Below are 27,366 nucleotides of genomic sequence, written 5' to 3'. Positions count from 1 at the left end.
TCATTTTAGAGTCAGTTTCTTATCTTGAAAGGTAAATGCAAAATGTTGTGCCTTGAGCTGGTCTCTTGACAATCCAGAGCACCCCACCCCCCCCCCCAGATTGGCCTCCATCATCCATGTCTCACAGTATACTCTTTGGTAGTTCCATAATGGCAAAATTGCCTTAAACCAGAACGTGTCCCCAACAGTCACTGACACAAATCTTAGTTTTAGCAACAGGTTTGGATTTCTGGTTTAACGTTTATCTGTGGCAACCTGCATCATACAGAAAGCTCTGGGCCATGAACCAGGAGACTTGTTCTCTCAATCTAGCCTTGCCTCTGGCTACCCTGTGGGGGTGACCTTGACCAGGTTTCCCCAGGTAAAATGGGAGTGGAAACAGCCCCAGGGGTCCTTTCCAGTTTGAAATCTCCCTGGTGCCTCTGAGGGGGAACTTGCCAGCCTGTGGCACTCCGGTTATCTGAAGGGTGGAGCTTTCATCCTGTGAGCCATTCCCCCCCCCTCTCTCTCCCTCTCTCATGACATCTGGATTGCTGCTCCTCCAGCCTGCCTGAGATAACTCTTTGGAGGCCTGGCCTCTCCCATCAGCTCTATGCTCTGCTTTCTAGATGCCGGAGTCAGAAGAATCCCAGGACGTAGGCAGCTCTGAGGAATCCCAGGGGAGCTTGGAAAGTCCCAAACAAGGCAACAGCAAAATGAAACTCAAGAGTCGTCTCTCAGGTAAGTGGCAACCCTGGCTGTGGAGAATGGTGTAAGCTTGCAGCCTCGGGAATGGGGAGGCAACCCCATTCAAGGGGTGAACACTTTGGGGAGAGAGTGGTACCTTGCTCAGGCTGGCCTTCAGCTTGTCACGTGTCCCAGACTGGCCTGAACTCAAAATCCTTCTGCCTCGTCCTCCTAAGTGGAGAGTTAACAGGCTGGCACCCAGGGAGATGAGCCATTTATCTCCTTAAACTCTGACAACTGATTTCCTCCAGTGGGGCATGCCCAGGCAGAGCAGCTCCATTAAGCCTGACTGCCCACGGGACTATTTTCCTTTGAGCCATTACAAAGTGTGTGCGTGCGTGCGTGCATGGGTGTCTATGTGTCTGTGTCTGTATGTCTGTTGAACCTTCAATCTCCTGAGTGTTTATCATTTATCTTCATGAGGTTTCAGGCGACCCTTTCAATGTCCACTCTCAGGTGGCCCATAGTCTCAGCATGCACATGCTCCCAAAAAACTCTGAGCCTGCTAGAACAAGCAGAAAAGGGATTTCATCTCCCATCAAATTTGCATCTCAGCTAAGCAGGAGAAATGGCGGAAGAGGTTGTAACTTCCAGAACTGATAGATAGCATATTCCATGTGTACTAGATAGTTCTCTAGGTGGCCTGGCCTGTGCTCTGCGGGAGACAGCAGAAGACACAAGTAAAAGCACTTTTGCCTTCTTGGATACTTTTTTTTCCACCAAAAATAAAAATCCATGACTGTGCTGTATGTAGATACCGTCTGGGAACTAGGGAGATGGCTCAGGGGGTCAAGTACTTGTTAACTAAGCTGGGAGACCTGAGTTCAGATCCTCAATACCCACATAAAAGCCAGGTTTGGCACACTTCTGTAATCCCAGCACTTGGACAAGGGTGTGGCAGAGACAGGTGAATCCCCAGGGGCTCACTGGCTGGCCATTCCAGCTGAAAGTACAAGCTGCCAGTTTAGTGAGGGACCATGGCTCAAACACAGAAGTGAAGAGTGCCAGGCGGAGGTGGTGCACGCCTTTAATCCCAGCACTTTGGGAGGCAGAGGCAGGCGGATCTCTGTGAGTTCGAGGCCAGCCTGGTCTACTGAGCGAGATCCAGGAAAGGCACAAAGCTACACAGAGAAACCCCGTCTTGAAGAACCAAAAAAAAAAAAAAAAAAGTGAAGAGCAAAAAGGAAGATGCCTGCCATCAACCTCAGGCCTTCACAAGCATATGCAGATGCAAGTGTAGCTGCATACCCCCACGAATACACCTCACACAAAAATAAATGTGTAGACAGCAAACACCTGACCCGTTCCATATGCACATGTATATACTGCATTTGTGTGCACATCTATCATACACAGTAAGTTAGATAAGTAAAGACCTAATGTCAGCCTCTGGCTTCTACACACACTGTATGGACTTGCATACTCCCTCGTATGTGCACACATGCATTCATATAACACTAACATACAAGAGATGCACTGGATGCATTACTGTCTACTCATTATTCACACTCACTACTATCTCACCCAACTTTCCCTGCATTTGAAAATGCCCTGAAGCATTTTTATGGTCTCCAAATGTGGCATGGCCTCCTGGCATAGTGCCTACTGGCCTTGTAGATAACTTAGCTCCAGCCACCCACTCACAGGCATTGGGAAAGGGAGGTAGAACATAGCTTTGGGGCCTTAGCAGTTGGTAACCTTGCATCCTTAGGTTGTTTTTCAACTTCCTTCAGCCTCCATTCCAACAGCTGCCCAAGAGTTGATACCCTGACTTTGAAAGATTAGGTAATGTTATTGTTTCACTGTGTATTTATTTATTGCTGCAGATGTGTGTCTATGTCATGCATAAATGGTGGGTAGACTTGTGCGTGCCGTGGCCCAAGTATGGAGGCCAGAGGACAATCTGGAGTTTGTACCCTCCTTCTACTTGTAACTGAACTCAGGTCATCAGGATTGCACAGCGAGTGCTTATACCACAGAGCCATCTTGTTGCTCTCAAGTGTTATTTTTAACTCTCATAAAATCACCCAACACAATGCATAGTGTATTAATACCCCCTCGCCCATCATTTTCTTCTTCTCCGCTCTGATCCCTGGCAAGCAAAAGGCCGATGTTGCCAGTCAAGAGTTTCTGCTCCCCATCATCTGGCCCTCTGCTGCTGTGTTTATTCTCAGAGAAGATAAATAGCATGGGACCGCAAAATGCATCTCTGCTAAAGCTCTGTTTACAAAAATCAGTTATTTTTATTGACAATTAGGAATAATTAGGCAGCATCGTGTTAGGTTGATTTTTGGTAGAAATGGATGGCCTCAGGTAGAGGCTGGAAGCTAGATGGCATTAGGTAGAAGGCTCTCACCTGGAGCCAACAAGCAGCTCCCCATCAGCTGAGAGAGACCCTTTTAAATCCTATGTGAACAAGGGCTGAGAGGAGTCAGTGGTCAGCTTGGCAGAGTTTACCCACCCTGTAATCGGTCCCCAGGGATGTCTGTGAATTCTCTGGAGATGCAAGGGTCTTTGAAACCACCGCCGTTACATTCCTTATTTTATAGATGAGATCAGAGCAGCTAAGGAAGTCCCAAGGTCACTGGGTTGGAGCCAGGAAAAGGACCTATGTTCCAGACAGTTCTTCCCACCCCTGGCTTCCTGGGGACAGTGAAAAAATTCTGTCTCCTACTATGCCGAAGAGTTTCTAGATTCCCATGGGGGTGGGAATGTAGTTCAGAGACCTTCTAATTTTTCTAACTACGTCTGGTTTGTTTTGTTTTGTTTTGTTTTCTATGTCCATATTGTCAATTTGGAACCAGCCACGCCTTTAGCTGATCACCAGTCCAGGGTGGGCCAGTGTTTACCACAAGGGGATCTCACCTTCTTCTCAAACCACCCAAACCGGTGATAGGAAAATCAATGTGGAGGAGAGGAGGAAGCAGGCACAGGCACCAGTTGGAACTGGGTTCAGTTTCCGGCTCTGCCCCTGAGACAAGTGACCTGGGACCAGGGACTCCTTTATCTGTGAAAGGAGGATTACACTATGCACTTATTCTCTCGGTGGACGTGGGAGCCTTCCATGCGCCCAGCCTTTGGGAAGACTTATGAGAGAGAATGTGGTCTGCACGGGCGCTCTAAAGCCTGACAGCACTGCACTCTTCCCTCAGATCCGCCCATTCATTGTTTGTATTGTTGAAGTCATTAGTATCCCGGTCATTTTCATTCTTATTGTTCTTGCATCTTTCCCTCTCAAGAGGGAAACAAAAGTTTGAATGGCCACAGACAGGAAGGCCTTCGTGAGAACTTTCAGTCCCCAGGGAAGGCAACCCACACGTACACACGGTGATGGCCTGGAGAATGTGCACATTCAGGCAGCTGAGTGGCTGGGAGTCTCTCTGGATTGTGGTGCTAATCCAGGTATCCAGAACCAGTAGGATGAGGAGGGCGGAGACCCAGATGTAGAAAACTGGAGACCAGGAGGAGAAGAATGGAAGGTTTTCCAGGCAATGGGGTGGAACAATCGAAAGACATTTTGGATAACTGTTTTTAAATGTATTTTTTATTTTAATGTATATTGGTATTTTGTCTGCATGTATATCTAGTTACAGACAGTTGTGAACTGCCATATGGATGCTGGGAATTGAACTCAGGTCCTCTGGAAGAGCATCCAGTTTTCTTAACCACTGAGCCATCTCTCCAGCCCTGGATAACTGTTTTTAATCCTCTCTCATTTTGAAAGGCCTAATGTAATCTGATAGCAATAATGATTCAGTCCAGAAAAGCTTGGCAAGAATGATAGGGGGAAAACCTCAGGCTGTTGAGGTGGGAGGTGATGGTGTGCACAAAATTGGGTAAACTCGTGATATTCACATCCCAGTTCTGGAAATGAGTAGAGAGAGGAACAAATCCTTGACAGCCATCAGGATACAAAAGATTTGTAGGGGAGGATGGAAAGGGATAAAACTGGCAGCTTAATCTGCAGACATGCTAAAGAAGCTTGGGGAACGGGCCTTTGGCCGCACTGTGACCTACTTCACTCGAAAGGACATTTACATATAGGAGTTATTTATTTTTAATATGAATGTATGTGTGTCTGTGCCCAAGGAGGTGAGAAAAGTGTGGGCTTTCAGCAGCCAGAGTTCCAGGCATCTGTGAGCTGCCTGGTGTGGGCGAGGGGAATCAAGCTCTGCTCCTCTGCAAGAACACTATGTGCTCTAACCACTGGGCCATTTCTCCAGCCCCGTACAGGAGGTTTTAATGCCATGGGATCCTCACTTGTCTGTCTTCCAGATCTGGATGTTTGTTTCATATTCTGGAATGAGTCACTGTGGTATTCACATATCAGGGTATTATCAGTGGATGCTACCGTGTGTGGTTTCTCTCCTGTTGATGACAAGCGCCTCCCTGTCAACCCCAAAAGGAATTTTCTTCTAATAAATCTTTTTCAGATGAGTAAGCATGCCAAGAAAGATGAATCTGGCCCATGAATTACTGAGTTATGAATTATTTAAGCATGTGTATGGGGTTCCAGCCATTTCCATGAGGGCTTTGCCTCGTCTGGCTCCAAATTGACTAAAGCAACATCGTTTGTCTTTTCACAGAACATTTTTCTAACGTTCTAGCCCGATTTTTTTCCTCCTGCCCACCTCTTTTCTTGCCAGCAGGGCTCTGCTTTAATTTCAGTACTTTTGATTTATCCGTGTTAACCTCTTAAGTTTGTGATCTTTTTAAATGCAAAATTTTCCTTGGTTGCAAAGGGATTTCAGATGTTTGAAAACCTACTTCACAGAGTTAATATTTAGCTTTTGAAAAGTTAAGCCTTAAGTGACATCCATTAGCTGTATCAGCACCATATCATTAGTAAGAACTCAGCAACATGTGGCTTTTAGAAGTCTACTATTGTCTTGTCTTATTCCATAAAAAACTTAGAGACATTTCTAGATGGACATTGGACACCATCAAGTGAGTCAATTCACAGTCTAGGAGAAATCAGTTCACTGAAGATTCAATGTATGGAGCTGGAGAGATGCCTCTGGTTCAGAGCACATAATGCTCTTACCTCCTTTCAGTTCCCAGCACTCATATAAATTGACCACAACAGCCCATAACTTTAGCTCCAAGGGATCCAACAGCTCTGTCTCTACAGGCACCCTCACTTATGTGCATATACTGCACACAGACACACCCAAGTACACATAATTAAAATTAAATCTTTATAAAAAATCAACATGTGTATTCAAGCAAGCACATATGTAATATAGGCATTATAGTGATTTATAGCTTTATTCATATGTAATTTATCTGTCATTTCAGATTAGTATTTTTAAATCATTACAGATTTTAAAATTAAATTAGTGGGGTTTTTTTGTTTTGGTTTGTTTTTTTGTTTTGCTTTTTTGTTTTGTTTTTTCGAGACAGGGTTTCTCTTTGTAGCTTTGGAGCCTGTCCTGGACTAGCTCTGTAGACCAGGCTGGTCTCAAACTCACAGAGATCCCCTGCCTCTGCCTCCTAAGTGCTGGGATTACAGGCATGTGCCACTACCTCCCAGCTTAAATTAGTGTTTTTAGCAAAAGTTTTTTAAATAGGATATAAAAGCATCAATTATAAAAGCTGATTTGCAGTCATACTTACAAAATTAGTTTGGTCCACAATGGGCAACATATACAACTATGGCCCCATATAATTATATCACATAGTGATATCATGGCCATCCATGATGGTCAGTTTGAATTGTCACAGTTGACACAATCTGGAATCAACTGGAGGGATTCTAAATGAGTGATTGTGTAGATGAGGTTGGCCTCTGGATATACCTGTGAGAGATTTGCTTTATTGGGTTAACTCAGGTGGGAAGATCCACGCTGAATGGGGTGGTGCCATTTCATGGGCTGAGCACTAGCATGCAGACGTTGTTGCTCTCTGATCCTGACTGAATGTGATATGACAAAACTCCTCCCTGGGACTTCCCCGAGCTAAATAAACCCTTTCCCTCTAGGTTGTCAGGGCATTTATTAAAGCAGCTAAATCTAGACTATATGATATCTAAAATGATAGAAAAGAAACCCTGACACCATCTTATTTTGTGTAAGCACACTCCACACTCCTCAAAACACCCTGTCATTAAGCCATAAATGACTAACATCATCCTGTTAAAATTATGACTTTTTTTAATTTGCCAGAAAATACCATTAAGACAATATAAGACACAGATGTGGAGAAAATATTTATAATTCATAGATTCCCACAAAGGATTCATAATCTCACATATTAAATTTTTTTTAAAACTTGCTAAAAATCAATAAGAAAAATCTAATAAAATAATGAACAGAAAATTTAAGCAGATGCTTTTCAAAGGGATCGGCCAATGGCTGTATATGCAGAAATATGAGGTCATCAGTGGAATGAAAATTGAAAACCACAGTAATATCCCATTGTGTGCCCAGGAGAATGACTGACATTCAAGACTGATAGCGAGCAGGTGACACGGAGGAGACAGAGTCCATCCTGCAGGTAACAGCAGTGCAGAAGGAAGTGTGTCAGGAGCCAGCACCTCTACATGGACATACCAACATACCGTTGGGAAGATCATCCATTCACAGGAGGCATGCCTGAGAATACAATAGTTGTGGCCTTGAGCAGGAGTCAGCAAGCTATAGCCCACAGATGTATGCACGGCCCCAAAGGCTTTCTACATTTCTAGTGGGTTGTTTATAAAAAGTAATGTGTGGCAAAGCACAAAAACAAAAATGTGCTATGTATACCAACATATGCACACACACACAAACACACACACACACACACACACACACACACACACACAACTACTGTTTCACATCTAAAGCTGGAAACAAGCCAAAGCCCTTCAACAATAGAATGCATAAAATATGTGATTGTACAATAAAATGCTATACAGAATGGAAAAGAACAAACTGTTGGCACATAAACAGCATGGTTGCCTCTCACAAATATGTTAAGGATAGGCAAGATGGCTCGGTGAGTAAAGGTTCCTACCCATAATGCTACTGACCTGAGTTCCATTCCCAGGACCTACATAGTGGGAGGAGAGAACTGACTCTGGCAAGATGTCCCCTGACCTCTACATACACACCACAGCTCGTGTGCCCCACCATGCATATGTACACAAAATAAATAACAGTATAATACATGTTAAGAACAAGGAGCTCTCTGGTGGTGGTGGCGCACGCCTTTAATCCCAGCACTCAGAAGGTAGAGGCAGGTGGATCTCTGTGAGTTCAAGGCCAGCCTGGGCTACAGAGTGAGTTCCAGGAAAGGTGCAAAGCTACACAGAGAAACCCTGTCTCGAAAACCAAAAACAAACAAACAAAAGAACAAGAAGGAGCTCTATATAAAAAAGTACATATTCATTCATATAGAGTTCAAAAACAGAGGTTATCAGTGATAATTTAGATCATTGATGTTTATATCATGTTTAGATGGAAAGATCGGGTCACCGTTGGATGAGGATCAATCAGTAAACCAGATTCTAGTTAATGTCTCTTGATCAGTGTGTGAGAGGCCCTGTGAAATTTCATTCTTGTACTTTTGTGCACATTTAAGTTATGCTTAACAAACATTAATTTAAAAAAAAAATATTGTTTAGAAAGTCATTACTAAGGCAGGCACAGTTATACACGCCAGTTATTTCAGCGCTCAGAGGTTGGAAGTCACATAACACAAGAGAAATCTGAATTCCAAGCCAGCTTGGCTGCATAGCAAGACCTACATCCACTGTCTCTCAACAAAACAAAACAAAACAAAACAAAACAAAACAAAAACCAGCATTGTGTGTGGAGTAAAAGCACCCACCCAGCAGTGAAGCCATGACAACCATTAAGGGATGCTCTGCCATTACTAGACCGCCTGCCTGTGGCCCCCCACTACTTCATTGCTGTCCCCACCAGCCCTGCCTCTGATTCGATGAACACATTGCTCCTTAGGCAGTCTTGTCGCTTCAGAAACTCCTGTTTCCTTGCAGCTCAGCATCAGTTTCTTTGAACACAACAGGCTTATGCAGAACCTGGTGCTAGGGCTGGGTGAACTTGGTCCTTTGCGTATCTTTAACTCCGGATCTTCTGGAACCACACAGTGATGGTAAATGTGATGTGTAGGCCTGTTCATGTTCTTCTTGTGCCTTATCAAGTCCCGCCTCCGCCATTTTTGTTGTTGTTGTTGTTGTTGTTACAGGAGGTGTCCACCGCCTGGAGTCTGTTGAGGAATATAATGAGCTGATGGTCCGCAATGGCGACCCCCGGATCAGGATGCTGGAGGTCTCCCGAGATGGCCGGAAGCACTCTCTTCCCCAGCTACTGGATTCTACTGGGACATCACAGGTTAATCCTGGGCCTCTGGTTCACTCATAGCCACCATTGCTTGGTTAGAGATGAAAGTACAGATTTGCAAACCCTGTGTCTCCACAATTTGTGTGTGTGTGTGTGTGTGTGTGTGTGTGTGTGTGTGTGTGTGTGTGTACATTTTATTTCTTTCCAAAGACCTCTGTAGACCACTGTTCAGAAGAGTTGCCCACTGATAAGGGCCATGAGTAGTTGAGCCTAGAAAGAGAACTTGAGCCACATAGAGAATGTGGGGGTCTACCCAGAAAGATTAGAAGGAAGCCAGCTCCAGGGTTGAAGAGCGTGGGGAAATATCTCTTAATAGATCTCAGTGTCTTGGTTCTCTTCATGCTGTGTGTTTTGGAACTAAGACTTGTTCTCAACTGCCAGGAGACAATGGCGTCTCGGAGTCTGTGGCAGACCACTATTGCTTATTTAATAGGAGCATCATGTGTCAGAATAACAACTGTGTGGGTGAGTGTGAGCACGTGTGCCTACACCATGCCTGGGGTCCTACCTGCTGTGGAGGAGTAAAGTAGGTGGTTAGCATGACGGAGCCTGTTCCCTTCGAGAACTCTGACTCTACAACCTGAACAGGGGTTCCTCCTCGGTTATCTGGAAACTAGGTGACAGGCTCACAACCAACTTGGAAGGAGGCTCAGTCTCCAGGGAATTTGGAGGTTCTTTGAGGCCTGGTACCATGAGCCAAACAGGAAATCACTAGTGTCCTGCCCCAACCCCACCCTTGGCCTATCAGAAAAACAGGGCCGGAAGAGGCAGTTCCAGCAGCAGGGATGTCCCTCATATCACACCTGGGGACTCATAGGTGACAGGAGCCTAAGGGTCTTGGACCGTTATTTTTAGTGTGCTGTGGCTGCTCTTCAGGCGAAATGACTGAAACTCAACATGGCTAGCTATTTCCCTCAAGGTTACGTGTCAGACTCTCTGAAGAAAGGTTAGAGTCAGCTATGGCGTCGAAGATCAAGTATTTATGGTTTTGGGCTTTTTTCTGTGGCTCTTTACCCTGTGTCAAAGTGGGTGCTGGTCAGGTTATTTTCTGTCACACTCACTCCAAGGCAGTTGGAGGTGAGTGAAGGAATAGATTTGAATAGGGTCTGTGCGAAGCCATCTAGACCAGCCACAGGAAACAGCCAGGTCTGTGGCTTCCTTGGAATGACCCACTGGACCCAGGGGAGCGGAGGGAGATGAACAAGGATGAGAGAGAAGCCAGGGTTTACTTCAGTCATGGCTCAGCCTTCACACTCAGGTCGGTGTTTATAGCCCAGAAACACCCAGGAAACTCATGCCCGGATAGTACCAGACAGTTTTCCCTTCTTCAGTTTGTCCTTTGCTTTTTCTGCCAGGTTTTACACACACACACACACAACACACACACACACACACACACACACACACACACACACACACCCTTATTTCCTCCACTAAAAAGTGCTGCCCAGTGTAGAGTTATCCAAAGTAAAACTTTGTGCGTAGGTCTAAGTGGTATGTGCCTGTAGCATCCAAGATGGCAGCTACGTGTATCTCAGCCCAGGAGTGCATTTTTATCTTAGTGAGCCCCGATCCAAGCCTATAGCCACTGGTGGTCAGTGGGTAGCGCATTATTAGGCAGTACAGGTGTACACCTTGCTGAGCAACCCCGTAGGGTCTTAAACGGCCACACGAAGCATGCAGGCCTTTGGCTTCTGCTCGTTGCTGAGAGAGCTAGCGTGAAGCTGGGCTGAAGACTGGGATCAGAGAAAGGGTTCCCCCGGGGGATCATACGTGAACCTCTGTGTTTGAGGGTTGGCAAACCACAGGCTGTGTCTGGCGCGCTCTGTGGTGGTCTCGGTAAATAGGTGGTGACGCTGCCAAGCCCACATCATTTATTTAATGAGACCGAGTCCGGGCGGCCCATGTTACTGGCAGATATTCTGTCAAAACACACAGTGTAACTCTTCTAAGCTGCCAGGGGATGCAAACTCCCCGTCAGGAGGGAACATCTCATTCCTACATATGAATGAAGCAGACACAAACCAAGGTTAAAAGCCACTTTGTGATGGCTCTTTTCTCATATTAAACATGAAATGATTCTTTTTCTCCACTTGTACTATGATATCTGTGCCACAGAAGACATTTATTATTCTAAGAGAGTATCAAAGAACTAAAGACTAGATTTGGCAGTAGCCATTTCATCTCCCGATTATGTTATCAGTGTGCATTCTGCTGATACATATAAATATCACGGGTGAGGGCACAGAGAGGGGGTTGAGGTTGGAGCTGCTGGCCAGCAGAGGAAAGTGTGGCTTATGGGAAAGTATTTGATTTTTCCAAATACAGGGGATTAGAGCTGAAATGGCTGCCGTCTCTCAGCAGGGTATTTTATGTGGAAAAACAGTTGTCTGGGTTTGTGGTTTGTACTTTATAAGAAACCTGGGCTTGCTGAGTGTTTTGAATGAGTAAATTAAGCTTAAAATAGTGAGATACTTTTTAAGCATGATTTTGAAGTTGGGGTGGGGGTGGGAGTGGGAGAGATTTCCACAAAGAGCCCACCCCCAGGGTGGTCAACTCTATTCTCCTGACTCCATTCCAGAAGGATCTGTGATATGGTTGAGGACAGAGCAACCCAGGTGCCTGGGGTCACTAAGCAGCCCTTTGTGACGGGGCAGATATGGCAAGACAGAGCAAGGGGAGACGCTGCTCCAGTAGTATTTAGAGTGAACTTTCTTATGTAGACCACACATAGACCAGTGGGAAATCACTAACACAAAAGACAGTTGAGATTTTCAAAGTCTCTTTGCATGCCCAAGCCCGCAGCAGCTCAGGGTAAGTGAGAAGATCTGGTCTTGCCCTGTGCTGACTTTCAGGAATACCACATTGTGAAGAAGTCTACCCGCTCTCTGAGCACCACCCATGTGGAATCTCCATGGAGGCTCATCCGGCCATCTGTTATTTCCATCATCGGGCTGTACAAAGAAAAAGGCAAGGTGAGCTCTTTTATTTTTACATTAAAGAAATAACAAATTTGAAGAAGGATGACGTAACTTCCCTGGCATTCCTTCTTGTGATGCTCACAGTGTGAGGCTGGTTTTTGAAGTTCAATTCTATAGTGTCAACCTGGGTTCTTGTCCACTTTGCAAACAGGGCCTCGGCTTTAGCATTGCTGGAGGCCGAGACTGCATTCGAGGCCAGATGGGGATTTTTGTCAAGACCATTTTCCCAAATGGATCCGCTGCGGAGGATGGCAGACTCAAAGAAGGTAGGCAAAAGTCTCTTGGTGATCTGGAGTGACAGCCTGAGTCCTTGAGAGTCTGTGCCCTTGCAAGATGTGACTGGGTGACATGGCAGCCAAGGCCATGGTCTTGAGAGTCTGGTTGGTAGACCTGACCTGAATCCTGCACTTCCTCATCAGGATGTTGTGGAGGCCACATAACCCAAGGTTCACTTTCCTGGGCTACTTGGAACAAACTTGGAATGTTAATGCCCACCTTGTAGCATTTTTGTTTTTGTTTTTCTAAGTGTGTGTGTGTGTGTGTGTGTGTGTGTGTGTGTGTGTGTGTGTGTGTGTGTGTGTGTGTATGAAAAGAGATTGTGTATGGGAAGTGGCTTGATCTTTCTTGCAGACTGTAGGTATTAACCATGATTACCTGGTCCTTGCTCTGGTTCTCTGCCTTAAATATCCCTGAGAATTTAACAGTCCAGTCTTACCTTAGCACTGATGGGAAAACAGAATACTTCAATAGCTATTTAATGTCTTGCTGTTGAAATCAATACTATGTAGTTGGCTCCTACTTGAACGCCTTTCCATTCTCCATAGTGTCTACCATGTTATTAGACATAAATACAACAGACGAGTGATTTTGGGTGTAAAATATCACCAAGGTTTTAAGTTACACTTTTCAAATAAAGTTTTCAAACTTTTAACTACATCTTGTATTTTCTATCCTTTAAACATTTGCAAAGCTTGTCTATGATTTAAGTTATCTCATTAACTGTATTATAAACCTGTAGAGTAGATATTTTGGAGCAAGTCTTTTATAGGTGAAGAAACCAGCACTCAGAAATGTTCAGTAACTAAAAACCTGCTCCTCTCACTGTGTAACCCTAGCTGGCTGCAACTCCCTTTGTAGACCAAGCTGTTCTCTAACTTGCAAAGATCTGTCAGTCTCTGCCTTGTGCACGCTGCGATTAAATGCATGCACCACCACACCCAGCCATAGTAGTTTCTTTTATTCTTTTCTTTTCTTTCTTTCTTCCTTTTATTTTTTTCTGGTTTTTCAAGACAGGGTTTCTCTGTGTAGCTTTGCACCTTTCCTGGAACTCACTTTGTAGCCCAGGCTGGCCTCGAACTCACAGAGATCCACCTGCCTCTGCCTCCCGAGTGCTGGGATTACAGGCGTGCGCCACCACCGCCCGGTGTAGTTTCTTATAATAAAAATATTTTTCTTGTTGTGTATGTTTGCATATCTTCCAAAATATTTATCTGGATTAAGACTGTTTTCTTTCACGAAGCAACAGTGCCAGAGAGTTGTGAACATAACTTTGCATAGCACTCACCAAAGCAAGAAGCCTGTTTTCCCTCTCCCTTTTAATACGCTTCTTTTTTTAATCTTAAGTTACATTTATTTATTTGGGTGTGTATGTGTGTACATACAGTTGGATCACAGTGCGTATGTGGCTGTCAGAGGACAAACAGAGGAGTCAATTCTCCATTCCTACAATGCGTGTCCCAGGACTCAAACTTCTGTCATTAGCCTTGGCAGCAAGCTCCCTGCCCCATGGAGCCGTCTCACTGGGCCAGGATCTGTCTCTCCTGAGGTGGTTATGTCAGGGTATTTCTAGGTACCTTGAGAAATGATGTGATTGTCCACTTCTGTTGGTTCACAGTGTCGCGGCCACTGCGTTATACAGGTTTACTTTTTTAAAAACTGGTGCAGGGAATCGGAGAGTCCTGGTTTTAGGCAGAGCTTGTAGAAGACTTCATGTAACAGTGTGATTTGACCAGGCATAATACTTCTTGGGCAAAATATTTATCTCTATCTCTCTGAGGAAAAGTTAACCCCCAGGTGCTACTGGTATCTGGTTTCAGAGCAGTGTGAAAATCTAGCAGAGCAGTCTTAGAATGGATGTGCCATGTGTTCACTTGATTGAAATTCATCCTGTGAGGTTGGTAGAATGAAGGAAAATAGGGAGGGGGGGAATCAATCATTATGAAAGGTTAATAGTGGATGATTCTCCTAAATACTATTTTTTCATATGTGTTCATTTATGGGAAATGTAAGTCGCTGGGCTGGATTTCCAGCCTGTTGAGTGATACGCCTTAAAAGCTCTCTTATAAATTGTAAGCGCATGAGTAACTATTTCAGTGTTTCTGTCCTGCACCCATGTAGATACAACCTCCAGTCATAATTGAATCGTTGGCAATGCCAGGCCATTTTTAGAGGGCGATCATTTCCCTTACAGTGTGGCTTGTGCAGTTGTGTGAAAGAGAATGCATGGGGGCATTGCTGCATACCTCATCTAGAGGGTTTCTGTATGCATGGCATGCTCTGAGATTGGCTGTCTGGAGTGAACATGTGTGGTTTCCTACTGTTTGAGCTGTGTTGTTGTAGAGTCTCTCTCCCCTCCTGCACTGCTAGGCAGAGTCTGTCTGTTTTTCCTAAGACATCTTTTGGTGTTTGATGAGCTGTTATTCCAAAGCACAGCCCATGTCACATGAGTGCAAATGAGAAACAAGTTCTCAGAAGCCAAAAGGATGTCCACCTGCTCTGACATCCCCAGAAGGCACTATGAACAGCATGGAAAATGACCTGACTATCGATTGTCACCGTGTTGGAGATGAGAAGCTACCTGAGTTAGGGAGAAGCAAGTGGGCACTCTCCACAACTTAGCATGCCCCTGCTGTCATTTTGGCATCAACCTGCAGCGATCTCTGAGGTGGAAGCCTATTATAGTCTTGCCAGCCTACAGATGGAGCCCTGGGACCTGCCCCAATAAGACCAGACATCCAAACTATGTCTGGAAGTGGGGCTATCAATTCTCAGTCATAACTCAGCAAGATTTTCTCTCTACTATTGATTGAAACCCTATTCCGTGCCATGTTGCATCTCTAGACTTAGGTAGTCTTTCTGCAGATAGGGGAGTGGACGCCCAAGTGTGCCTCTGCCCATGCTTTCTTGCCAATAGGTTTATGTTTTTAAACAAGACTATTTAAAACCTGAAACTTCAGTTCAGTCTCTGAGCATAAGATATTTCTTGTCGATGGTGCCAGTAGTTAATAATCAGGTCTTCAAGTTTTCCATGGTTGGTTTTGGCTTGTGGTGGTGGTGGTAGATGGTTGGCTGGTTGGTTGATATTTTATACTTTTTTTGTATTTGCCTGTGTTGTTGTTTTTGTTGATTGATTGGTTAGCTTAGCTTGGGATTCTGTTTTGTTTGTTTGTTGTTTTGGTAGTGGGTTTTGGTTGGTTGGTTGGTTGGTTGGTTGGTTGTCAGTTGGTTTGGGTGGTGTTTTAAGTTCAACTAGCCTTGATCCTCCTGCCTCGGCCTAGCCAAAGCTGGGAACCCAGGTGTGCCCTACCAAATCCAGCCCCACAGTTATTTAATTAAATATCGATTATAGAATTATTGTTGAATAATATGAGTGGTTTTTAATTTGCATTATCCCATTTCGGGACATTCCTAGGAGCTAAGTTAGTTAAAATGGATCAAAGCCATAAGAGTTATATTTGTAGGGTATGCCACTGTAGTTCAAGCCAAGCAGAGTCCAGTAAATCAAAGCTCAATGTTCTGCCTTGTGTTTGCTCACCAGGAGATGAAATCCTAGATGTAAATGGTATACCGATAAAGGGCTTGACATTTCAGGAGGCCATTCACACCTTCAAGGTAACAGTGTCCCCTGGGGTCTCCTTTGTCCTCTTCCTCTTCTTCCCATCTACCGGGCTGGGTTTTGACTATTCGCTGCAAGAGCAATCTGACTGTTTCCACCTGCTGACTTGTTTTGCAGCAAATCCGAAGTGGGTTGTTTGTCCTCACAGTGCGCACGAAGTTACTGAGCCCCAGCCTCACACCATGCTCCACTCCCACACACATGAGCAGGTCAAGCTCCCCAAGCTTCAACACTGGTGGGGGAACCCCAGCAGGAGGAGGCGGCTCTGAGGAAGGTGGTTCTTCCTCCCTTGGGCGGAAGGCTCCTGGGCCCAAGGACAGGATTGTCATGGAAGTCACGCTCAACAAAGGTAACGCTAAACCGCTAACTGCTCCTCCCGCCCCTGCCTTCCCCTGAACAGCAGGCCAGGATCTATTCTAACATTCATTCTAAGTCAGTCCTTTGGAACCACCTGCCGTTGGCAGAGATGCTGCTCTCTAAGCGGCCGGGGTAGTCAAAATGTTTAATCATTTGACAAAAGGGAGAGAAAGTTGCCAGTCTTTAAAGCTTTCCCAAGATGAATCACCTTGTGTCAGGGACTTGTGTTAAAATGAGTAGTTTAAATCTAGCCTTTATTTACTTATTTATTTTATGTATATAGGTGATCTACCTGCATGCACACACTTAAGCCAGAAGAGGGGATCAGATCCCACTATAGATGGTTGTGAGCCACCATGGGGTTGCTGGGAATTGAACTCAGGACCTCTGGAAGAGCAGCCAGTGCTCTTAACCACCGAGCCATCTCTCCAGCACCCATAAGTCTAGCCTTCTAAAATGGTAAAGAAAGTCAAAAATAAGTCAACGTTAGTAGCTACAAATCATGGGTTCTCAGCAAATCCTACTGCTTTTTCTCATTTCTCCCATCTCCCACTAGTACTTACCGTAAAAAAAAAAAAAAAAAAAAAATCCACAATTATAAATAACCAAGAAATTAGTTGAAAGCCAAACAAGTCGGAAAGGTTTTATATTCACGATGGAAATATTAGTCATTCGCCAGCTAGTTCCAGAACAGACCTGAGGAAGTTTCTCAGACTAAGCAGAGAGAAGAATGTGAGATAACTCGAGAAGCAGGACTGACCTTCTGTGTCTGGACCAAACTAAGAGCTAGCGTCTGTTGTCATCCATTAGCACTGTGTGAATTTCATGCACGATTTTCTGGTTCCCGCCTAACATTTGCTCCTGTCATCTTTGTGCCTCTCCCAGAGCCAAGAGTTGGATTAGGCATTGGTGCCTGCTGCTTGGCCTTGGAAAACAGTCCTCCGGGTATCTACATTCACAGCCTGGCCCCTGGATCAGTGGCCAAGATGGAGAGCAACCTGAGGTTAGTTACGTCCCCGGCATTGTACTGGTGTGGTCTTGAGTTGTGAAGATACACATTAATATTTGCTTAGACAGACACAGACAGGGACAGAGAAAGACATACAGCCCAGGCTGGCTTTGAACTTCCTATATAGTCAAGGATGACCTTCATCTTCTGATCCCCCTGCCTCTACCTCCCTAATGCTGTGATGATTATAGGTGTGCACCGCTGTGCCCATCTGCTCTACTTAACTTTTTCTGTGGAATTCGACATCTTTGACATTCTTTCTAATAATATAGCCAAGACTAAAGTTAATAACATCTCAAAGATGAAAAGCTCCTATGAATCAAATTTGGTTGAATTTTGGACTTTGAATCTTGGTTTCTGTAGTTGTTTTAACTGTTAACTTGACATACTCTAGAATCACCTGAGAGTCTCAATGAGAGGTTGTCTAGACCAGGTTGGCATGTGGGCATGTCTTTGGGGGATTATTTTATCTTACGTTAATTGTGGTGGGAAGTCTGCCCACTAAGGGTGGTGCACCATTCTCTAGGAAAGGGATTCTGAATTGTAGAAGAGCAGTGAAAGCAAGCCAAGTGTGTGCTCTTGACTGTAGATACAACTAGAAGCTTCAAGTCCGTGTGCCTTGACGTCCCCACAGTGATGGAGTACAATCTAGAATTGTGAGCTACATAAGTCATATATCGCCTTTGTCGTGGTCTTGTATCAGAGCCACAGACAACATTGTGAAAACAGCTTGCCTACCTGCTTTGTTACATTGGACTCAGAAGTCCAGTGTTGGAGTCCTGACAAAATAGAAGAACTCTATGCAGATTATCTGTGGCTATTTCAATAGACTCTTTCACTTGGTATTCCCTCATGCAAACTTCATCCTATAACCTGGAACTGCTTCTATCAATTCAGTGACTGCATGCAAAAGAGCGCTGAAATCATGTGCACGTGGGAGCTCCTGGTGTTAGTCTGTGAACGTTTTCAATTGTTTTCATTGCCATTTGAGAGATGATCACTGAAGTCACTGTCTGTTGTCTAAAATTGGACCATCAGATTTCTTCACTCAGACAGTTGAGTTGTATAATCAGCGTTCTGTATACACAGGAAATCTTAATATTCTTTTATACAGTAATTGCAGTGGTTAGTGCCCACCTAAACATCACAAAAATGTGCACGTTACACAAAGCACTCTGTCCAAACAGTATCACCTTTCTCCCCATAAGCGTCTAAGTCCTTTGGCAGTTGAAGAATTGTCAAAACAGCATTCATTGGTTGCCATTCTGGAGGCCATGTTAATAGATTATATTACATTTTTCGTTAATCATCAGAGTGAATTTCCATATGAAAAAAAATTAGCAAATCATCCAAAGTACATTAAAGAAAATATACTTTTAGAACCCAAGGGAAAAAAATCCTTTAATGACATCCCAAGTTGATGTTTCTTTCTTGAATGGTTCCATATGCCTGGGGCGAGCCAAATGAACATTCCTCAAACCCCATGTAAAGGGGTCTTTGTTCTCTCCTGCTGAGCCCTCTCCCAATAATCTCAAGTCAAAATAGGCAACTTGTCCTAAATTTCTCATTTGTTCAAATTTGAAGTATTTTTACAAATTCTTAGGTAACCTTGGAGCTTCAGATGTTTCCTCCTTTGACTATATTACAATAATCATTTCAAGATGGTAGGAGAAAGCTGAAGATGGTGGTGGCCAAGAGGCTATTGTCTGATAATCACACAGACCTGAGATAACCCAAGTGTGCCCTATCAGAGTGCTCTCTGTGAGTCTCCTATTTGAAAGGAATACTCAAACCTATCTGGAGCGGTATTATGGAACTACTTTATGTAGGACCTCACATACAATAGGTGCTCAATAAGTGGTCCCCTTCATTGTTGTCTTTTTTATCAGTTTTACTTAAGCTTACTATTTCTGATAGTGGCCTTGGTCAATTTAAAATGTGATGTTTATATGAAAGTATTGCTTTTTTTATATGTCAATAAAGATGAAAGAATGCCATTATGCTTCTTTTGAAGAATTCAGAAAAGATTTCATATTCTAAACCCCTTCCTGAAAGAAAGCTGTCTTAGCTTTGAAAGTTCTGACTGTGGCCACAATGTGCTATTGTGTCTCCCTCTATAGCCGGGGTGACCAAATCCTGGAAGTGAACTCTGTGAATGTGCGCCATGCAGCCTTAAGCAAAGTACACGCCATCTTGAGTAAATGCCCACCAGGACCTGTTCGCCTGGTCATCGGCCGACACCCTAATCCAAAGGTAAGGAATTTGACCCTGCTTTGAGTATGGGGCAATGGTTTGGCTGCTTCTTCAGCCAATGACAGCATTCATACCTGAGTCTATCTGCTTCAGTGAGAGAGTTCCCCCAGCCAGGGTTGTGTGTCAGTCAGTGACTGATGTACATGGGAAGTGAATCTTGGATCTGGACTTCCTCTGCACTCTAGAAAATTTTATTGGAAGATGTTGTCAAGGTTATTTGGTGAACTTAAAATCTGATCTCATGGAAAGTAGGACTCTGCGTAACCCCCATGACTGGTTAGCTGCTGGTAAGATACTTAATACCCACATCAAGAAATCTTAAACATGCCAGACTAGATCATCTCTGTAACCCTCTGAGATTTGAGATAGGAAATCGTAGGGGTGGAGATGGTTCCATGAATAAAGCAATTGCCATAATGTGAAATTCATTACCTAGTGGTTCATTGAGCTACCACAGGGGAGAATGAGATGGCAGCATCCCAGAGCTACACAGATGGATGAAATTTTAGTCTCCTAAGGAGAGGCTCTTAGTCTGAAGTCCATGGAGTCTTAAGAAGACTTCACAAATTGCACCCATTTGGGAGCCTATTTGTGTTTGTGAGTGGCAGTCAATAACTTATGTCGGACTCTTCAGTCACCCATGCCCCCAAAGACAACTGTTGAGTTAGGGTGTGAGGATGTTAAGACAGATGAAAGACCTGAACCATTTTAAAGGGACGCCCCCCTCCTAATCTGCACAGATGCTTCTGTCATTAAGATCTAAGAGCTCACTAAGTTAAAAAAGAAATCACTTTTTCAACTTTTGACCCATAGAGACTATTTGGTCATCTCTCCTCTGTACAGTTGCTTTCAAATGTTTTAAGTAAGCCACAGATACCTCAGCAAGTTCAATTCAACCTGCCATATCAAATAGTATTTTCAGACTATATTACTCAATGTAAAAAAGATAGTTTCCAAAAATCATGACCAGATTGTATTTGAACTCAAAAGGCTCAAAACAGTAGCTTTTCTTGATGTGCAACATGTGAGATGTGGTATCGTTTTAGTATCAGTATGAGTGGTCCCAGGCTCCTGCTCATGTTAGACTTTTATGCCATTTAATGCCAATGAAGGCCATAGCTGCTGCTGTCCCTCCTCCTCCTCCTTCTCCTCCTCCTCCTCCTCCTCCTCTTCCTCCTCCTCCTCTTCCTCCTCCTTCTTTTCCTTCTTTTTCTGTTGTTGCTGCTGTTGTTTTTAGAGACAAAGTTTCTCTGGGTAGCCCCAGCTGTCCTGGAACTCACTCTGTAGACCAGGCCGGCCTTGACTCAGAAAGACCCGCCTGCCTCTGCCTCCCGTGTGCTGGGATCAAAGGCGTGCGCCACCACCGCTCCGCATAGCATCTTCACGATGACATCATTTTAAACACTGAGTGATGTTCATTTGTAGTATTGGTCCTGCCCCGTGCATAGAAGTGCTGACAAGTTGAAACTCCATGTCTTCATCTGGGAGTGTGAATGCAGTGTGATGACAATGCTGGGTCAGAAATCCCTTTAGACTAATTCCAAGATAACTGCACTAGTTTTTGTTGGTGGTGGTTGATTGGCTTTAGTTCTTTTTCTAGATTGTTTGATCTACATGCATTCTCAGAAATGTCTTTCCTAAAATATATACTTTGCAAGTTTTTGATGTAGAATCTGTTCTACTTTGTAAACATCTTTCTGCTGCTGTCCCTGAGGTTCTCTCTGGGTCGCGTTTAACATTGTCTTGGTTTGTGAGCCCAGCAAGTGAGGGCAGTTCCTGGCCCCTTCCTCCACTTAGACTCCAACATTCTCATCATCTCTTTTCATGCAGGACACTGCCCAGCATGCTGTCGTTGACCTAACACCCCCACCTATCACATTAGAACGTAAGCCGATGGCCAAGGCCTACCTGGCTCCCAGCATCACGTGGGTGGCGAATTGCTCAGAATCTGTTTCATCTCAGCCCAAAAGCTGACAACACGACCCACATCAAAACACTATTTCAGTGCAAAGCCTGATCATCCACATGGATGGGTGGTCTGAGACCCCCGCTGAACACACAAATGGATTCGTTTTCCCAGCCACAGTACAACGGCCTGGAATATGCTGGAGATGTGTCCAGCAAAACCACACTTGACTATTGGACCGGTTTTCATGTTTCTTCCTAGGTACACATGATGTTCTTGGCTGTCACATGATACTGTATTTTTCTTCTGGTCAAGATTCCATCTTAGATTTAATGTATTTTCATACCACTAATTCAGCACTCCGTGCCAGGAGGACGTTTTGATACAGAATATATGGGCCGCCTCAGTTTTTGTGTGGTTCCAGAAGAAACAGCACAGCACTTTCTCCTCTCCTGGGTCTCAGGATGTGTGGAGCAGTGGCTGCCCAGCTGGGCTATTCAAACCCTCCAGGTTTAGACGGCAAAGACTGGACTTGTTAGGCAAGCAGCTTCCCGCATATGTTGGGTAGAAAGAAAGGTTGAGGGGGGAGCAACAGAGATCGGCTTTTCTCCCACTTAGAAAAACAGTTGCAAATAGTGAAAGTCTATTTTCAAGAAAAACACCTTCCTTGACATTTTCCCTGGCTCATTCCTACTGTTATATTTTGCTTTGTGGAAGGGTGTGTGCATGTGCCAGCCCACGTACATAAGTGTGTTATTTTATTTCCTCTGAGCCCCACTCTGAAGTATTACATAAAGGCCATGGTGTGATTGTGATTCTTCTATTAGGGGAAACCCTGTATTTATTTATTAAGACAAATCCACATTCTTATCCAAATAGGATTTATGCTAAATATTATTTTAGTATACAAAATTACCATCCTACATTTAAAACATTCTTACCTTTGAAACAGAAACTAAGTGTATGAATTATCTTTTTGTAGATGTAACCATCTTGTTAAATAAGAAACACAGAGCCAAATACAGAGTTAAAAGCCAAGAGGTCAGAGCTAAAAACCTTACCCTTCACTGCTGCTGCTGTCTTTCCCTTCAGCAAGAGCCTACTTCCTGTGTCTCTGTCTTTTTATTAACTTTCTGTTCTGCCTTCTCATTGGTTGTAAACTCAACCACATGACTTCCTCATCACTGCCTTATCTGTACAGACCTCCAGGTCTTCTATGGTTGGTATTGAGATTAAAGGCGTGTGTCTCCATGCTGGCTGTATTCTTGAACACATAGAGATCCACCTAGCTCTGCCTCCCAAGTGCTAGGATTTAAGGCGTGTACCACCACCGCCCAGCTTCTGCTATGGCTTGCTATTAGCTCTGACCCCCAAGCAACTTTATTTATTAACATACAAATAAAATCACATTTCAGTACATATAAAATATCATCATATCTTTTGAAATAGGATCATAGTTTGGTATTTATCAAGCTTTATAAAGAAATTTCCCACAAAGGGACAGTTAAGAATAATGATTAGGAACCCAGGATATGACTCAATGGGTCAGATGCCTGCTGTACAATCACAAGGACCTGACTTCAGATTCCCACCAGCCATGTAGAAGCCAGGTACAGCAGCACACCTCTGTAAACCCAATGCTGAGAGGGTGGTGGGACCAGATGGGCCCCTGGAATGACGTCATTCAGCCTAGCCAATCATTGAGCTCTGGGTCCAGTGAGAGACCCTGTCTCAAAAATAAGATAATGTGGGCTGGAGAGATGGGTCAGTGGTTAAGAGCACTGATTGCTCTTCCAGAGGACCCACACAGCAGCTAAGAACATGATCTGTAACTGGAAGATCTGACACCCTCACACAGACATACACACCAGCAAAACACCAATGCACATCAAAATGAAAATAAATACATAAATTATAAAAAAATTAAGATGACGTGATAGAGGAAGACATGCAGTATCAACATCTGGCCTCCACATGGACACGCATGTGCACACTCACAGAAATCTATTTTTCTTTTTGGTTTTTTGAGACAGGGTTTCTCTGTGTAGCTATGGCTGTCCTGAAACTCACTCTGTAGACAATGCTGGCCTTGAACTCAGAGAGATCTGTCTGTCTCTGCCTCCCAGGTGCTGGGATTAAAGGCATATACCACCAACACACAGCCCACAGAAATATATATATATATTGAGACATGGTTTCTCTGTAGCTTTGGAGCCTGTCCTGGATCTCACTCTGTAGACCAGGCTGGCCTTGAACTCACAAAGACCCACCTGTCTCTGCCTCCCAAATGCTGGGATTAAAGGTGTGTGCCACCACCGCTGGGTCAGAAATATTTTTATATCAGAATAAATTGAAACTTTTTTAAGGAACAGGATAACAATGGAGAAAGAATTCCCGGGATGTACCACTGTATTAATAAATACAGAAAGAATAGAAGAAATTCAAAAATTAACTTCATAGTAATGATTATTTCAGCAAAAATAATAAGTAATGCTAAAGTGAAAGATGCCAAGATGAGACCCGGTACTTTGTATGCTAACAAATTAAAGTTGATAGTGTACAAACAGACACTCTATAGCACACATATGGGTGCAGGGCACTTCCATAGTCTCAAACTATCTCCATACAGATCACTCACTGGTGACAAACATCCCATGGTAACTAAGAGATGAAAGCCACCATATCCAGGTGTGGGGCGCATGGCCCCCCCAGTGGCCAATGGGGAAACCGTTTCTGTAGCCTTTCTGAACAGACAGACAACACAGAGTCTGAAGCTAAAAGTGAGGCAACCCTGAGACAGACCCTACTAGAACCTCTCCATTGTTCTGGGCTCCATCCAGATACTCAGGTCTTGGGAGACAAAAGACTGGGTACAGGTTCAGATTTCAGAAGGCAGAAGACCTTGGGAAACAGAGGCAGGTGGATCTCTGTGAGTTCAGGGCCAGCCTGGTCTACAGAGTGAGTTCCAGGACAGCCAGGGCTACATAGTAAGACCTTGTCTCGGAGGAAAAAAACAGCTGGAGACACATGGCAGCTGGGTCCTGGATGGCCAGAGTCAATCTTCCTATAAAGCAGAGAAACTGGGTCACAGGATTCACAACAGGTCTAAAACAAGGTCAGTGATGCGACGTGGCACCAGAGTGTAAATCCTTTACATGACTGTGCACATTTAGTGCAGGAGGAAAGTCCTCGCCTCTGCACAGGCTGGTGTCACATTCTGGGAGCTAGTTACAGCCTATAGATAGATACTTTTGAGGAGGAGGACTTAGAGGCGTGAGGCTAGAGTGACAGCCACAGCGGACTATGAAATGTGAACTACACTATCTCGGTACTGTCATTTCTGCATCCGTCAGAAGCCCCACGGTGATTTGATGGAGCAGCTTTGCTGTCAGGAGATTTGTAATTACGTACTTACAAGCAAAAGATCATCGCATCTGCAACTTGCAGATGATTCAGCAACAAGAGGAGGAATACTGTGAAGGTGGTGAGGTGTTCAAAGTTCATGAATTTAGGAGACCGGAGAGATGGCTCAGTGGTTAGGAGCATTAGCCGCTCTCACAGAGGACCCGGGTTTGGTTTCTGTGCAGGCACAGAAGTTCACAACTGTCTGTAACTCCAGTTCTAGGGGATCCGACACTCTCTTCTGATCTGAGGGCATTAGGCAAGCACATGGTGTGCATACACACATGCAGGCAAAGCATCCATATGCGTAAAATAAGTAAATTCAAAAAAAAAAACTGAATTTGGGCAAATAGTACAGTAGTCTTATACTGTTCTTGCCTATGTTATAGGTTTTTGTTAGAATAAGTTTTTTACTTTACATTTTTATTTTGGTGTAGGTGTGTATCTATACATGCCAGGGTGCACGTGTGGAGATCACAGGCCAACTTGTAATAGTAGATTCTTCCCTTCCACCATGCTGGTCCCAAGACTTGAACCCATTCTCTTAGGCCTGTGACACATACCTTTACCTACTAAGCCATCTTGCCACCCCAAGGTTTTTCCTATATCTATTCTTAATTTGTTAATTGCATTTATTTATTTTGTGTATATGTGTGCATGTGTGTATGGGTGTGGGCATGTGTATACCAAGGTACTGTGGGGAAGTCAGAGAACAACTTTCAGGAGTCAGTTATTTTCTGTCATGAGGCCCCTGGGGATTGAACTCAGGTCATCAGGCTTGGCGACAGGCTCCTTTACCTGCGGAGCCATGTCACTGGCCTGACTTAAGTTCTTCAAGAAGGATGAGAACTAAGTGTCCTAGAGAGGGCAGATGCAGCTAATTTGGTAATCATAGCACATAAGTGCCACTCGGGACCAGTTGGTGGTCTTGTGTCTACACTGTTTGAAGCAACCCTCCAACCAGCTGGACTTACATGCTCCAAGTTACTGCTTCTAAGGCGTTCCCAGTCTCTGACCCTCTTCTGGTCCTAGCTACTTTTACTGGGGGAAAATTAATACATAAAAAAAAAAAAAAAACATTGGGCTGGAGAGATGGCTCAGAGGTTAAGAGCACTGACTGCTCTTCCAGAGGTCCTGAGTTCAATTCCCAGCAACCCCATGGTGGCTCACAACCATCTGTAATGAGATCTGGTGCCCGCTTCTGGCCGGCAGTCATACATGCAGTATACATAATAAATAAATCTTTTTTTTAAAAAAAAAAATCTAATTTGTGCTTTCTGCTGAAAATCAGGTTTCCGAGCAGGAAATGGATGAAGTGATAGCACGCAGCACTTACCAGGAGAGCAAAGAAGCCAACTCCTCGCCTGGCTTAGGTATGGTAACGGCAGAGTCTCGTTCACCACTGAGAAGAGGTTCTCTGGGTCATTGCTAGGGCAGTTGCTGTCAGATAGTCTACGCTTTCTCTTGGTTCCTCCTTTTGATTTCTGCAGTTATTTAATGTGTCTCATTAAAGGCCTAATCATGCATGCTGCATATATGACTCATATAATTTGAAGAAGGAAGTTAACAGCCATTCATGAATCTCCATGACTCGTTTGAAATACACAGGTAGAGGAGATTTGTAGCAAGAATCTTAAAAGGTCGTATTAATAAACTCAAACCTGGAGCCAGGTATTGGGTTAAATCTGGAAGATCAGAGAAGCAGAACAAGCCACAGCTTCCTCACCTCAGTAATTCCTCAGCTGATGCTGTTTCCTCAGACTGGAAGCCTCTGAGTCCTCATCCAAATGAATCTCAGCCAAACTGCTGCTCAAAAGCCTAAAAGCTTAACCAGGTTCTAGTTCCTGGTCCTCACGCCTTATATACCTTTCTGTTCCTTCCATCACTTCCTGGAATTAAAGGCCCTTGTCACCACGCCTAGCTCTTTCCAGCATGGCTTTGAACTCACAGAGATCCAGACAGATCTCCACCTCCTCTGGAATGCTAGGATTAAAGGCGTGTGTGCCACCATTTTCTGGCCTCTACATCTATCTAGTGGCTGTTCTGTTCTCTGACCCCAGATAAGTTTCCTAGGGTGCACAATATTTTGGGGAACACAATGTCACCACAGAGATTGACATCAAAATGTGAGTAATTTGGTATGCAGAGTATTAACCACCCAAATGCTGAGTGAGGTCTCTTTATATGAATTTAATCCATACTTAATATGGATTTAAAAGTATCAATACAAACTGCCTCCCGTTTGCTATGGGAGGCAGCCAAACTCTTGAGTTTTTTCTTGTTCTCTGGAAATTTTCAGGCAGGAGAAAGGGCTGCAATTGTCCTCGGCATTTCTTATTAACTTAAAGCATTATATCAAGTTTTAAAACAGTTTCCTTAGTGTGGAGACCCAGGAGGAACTTTACAGACCTTGCCCAGTTAGCTAGAGACTTCTCTGACATTCAGATTGATACCCTGGAAAAAGAGGGACTCGGAGATATGAGTTACTGGAT

The 27,366-nt window shown here is 44.2% G+C and overlaps 1 protein-coding gene across 6 annotated transcripts in view; it reads left to right on the top strand.

The window, feature by feature from the left end:
* Window positions 1–27,366, top strand: part of Pdzd2 (PDZ domain containing 2) — a 379,908-nt gene that overhangs the window by 318,350 nt on the left and 34,192 nt on the right. For all 6 annotated transcript variants that reach the window (XR_004946667.1, XM_036206834.1, XM_036206833.1 and 3 more), the window contains 9 exons: window positions 609–720; window positions 8,917–9,062; window positions 11,927–12,046; window positions 12,204–12,318; window positions 15,870–15,943; window positions 16,065–16,296; window positions 17,190–17,307; window positions 19,434–19,566; window positions 26,166–26,247. Coding sequence is in view for 5 of the 6 variants with exons in the window: in XM_036206834.1 (XP_036062727.1) it covers window positions 609–720; window positions 8,917–9,062; window positions 11,927–12,046; window positions 12,204–12,318; window positions 15,870–15,943; window positions 16,065–16,296; window positions 17,190–17,307; window positions 19,434–19,566; window positions 26,166–26,247 (1,132 nt within the window). In the remaining variant the exon portion in view is untranslated. The remainder of the gene's footprint in view (window positions 1–608; window positions 721–8,916; window positions 9,063–11,926; window positions 12,047–12,203; window positions 12,319–15,869; window positions 15,944–16,064; window positions 16,297–17,189; window positions 17,308–19,433; window positions 19,567–26,165; window positions 26,248–27,366) is intronic.

The sequence above is a fragment of the Onychomys torridus genome, chromosome 15, assembly GCF_903995425.1.
Source record: "Onychomys torridus chromosome 15, mOncTor1.1, whole genome shotgun sequence".
Taxonomy (NCBI): domain Eukaryota; kingdom Metazoa; phylum Chordata; class Mammalia; order Rodentia; family Cricetidae; genus Onychomys; species Onychomys torridus.
The sequence above is the reverse complement of the archived record's forward strand: the minus strand, read 5'-3'. Positions and strand labels throughout refer to the sequence as shown.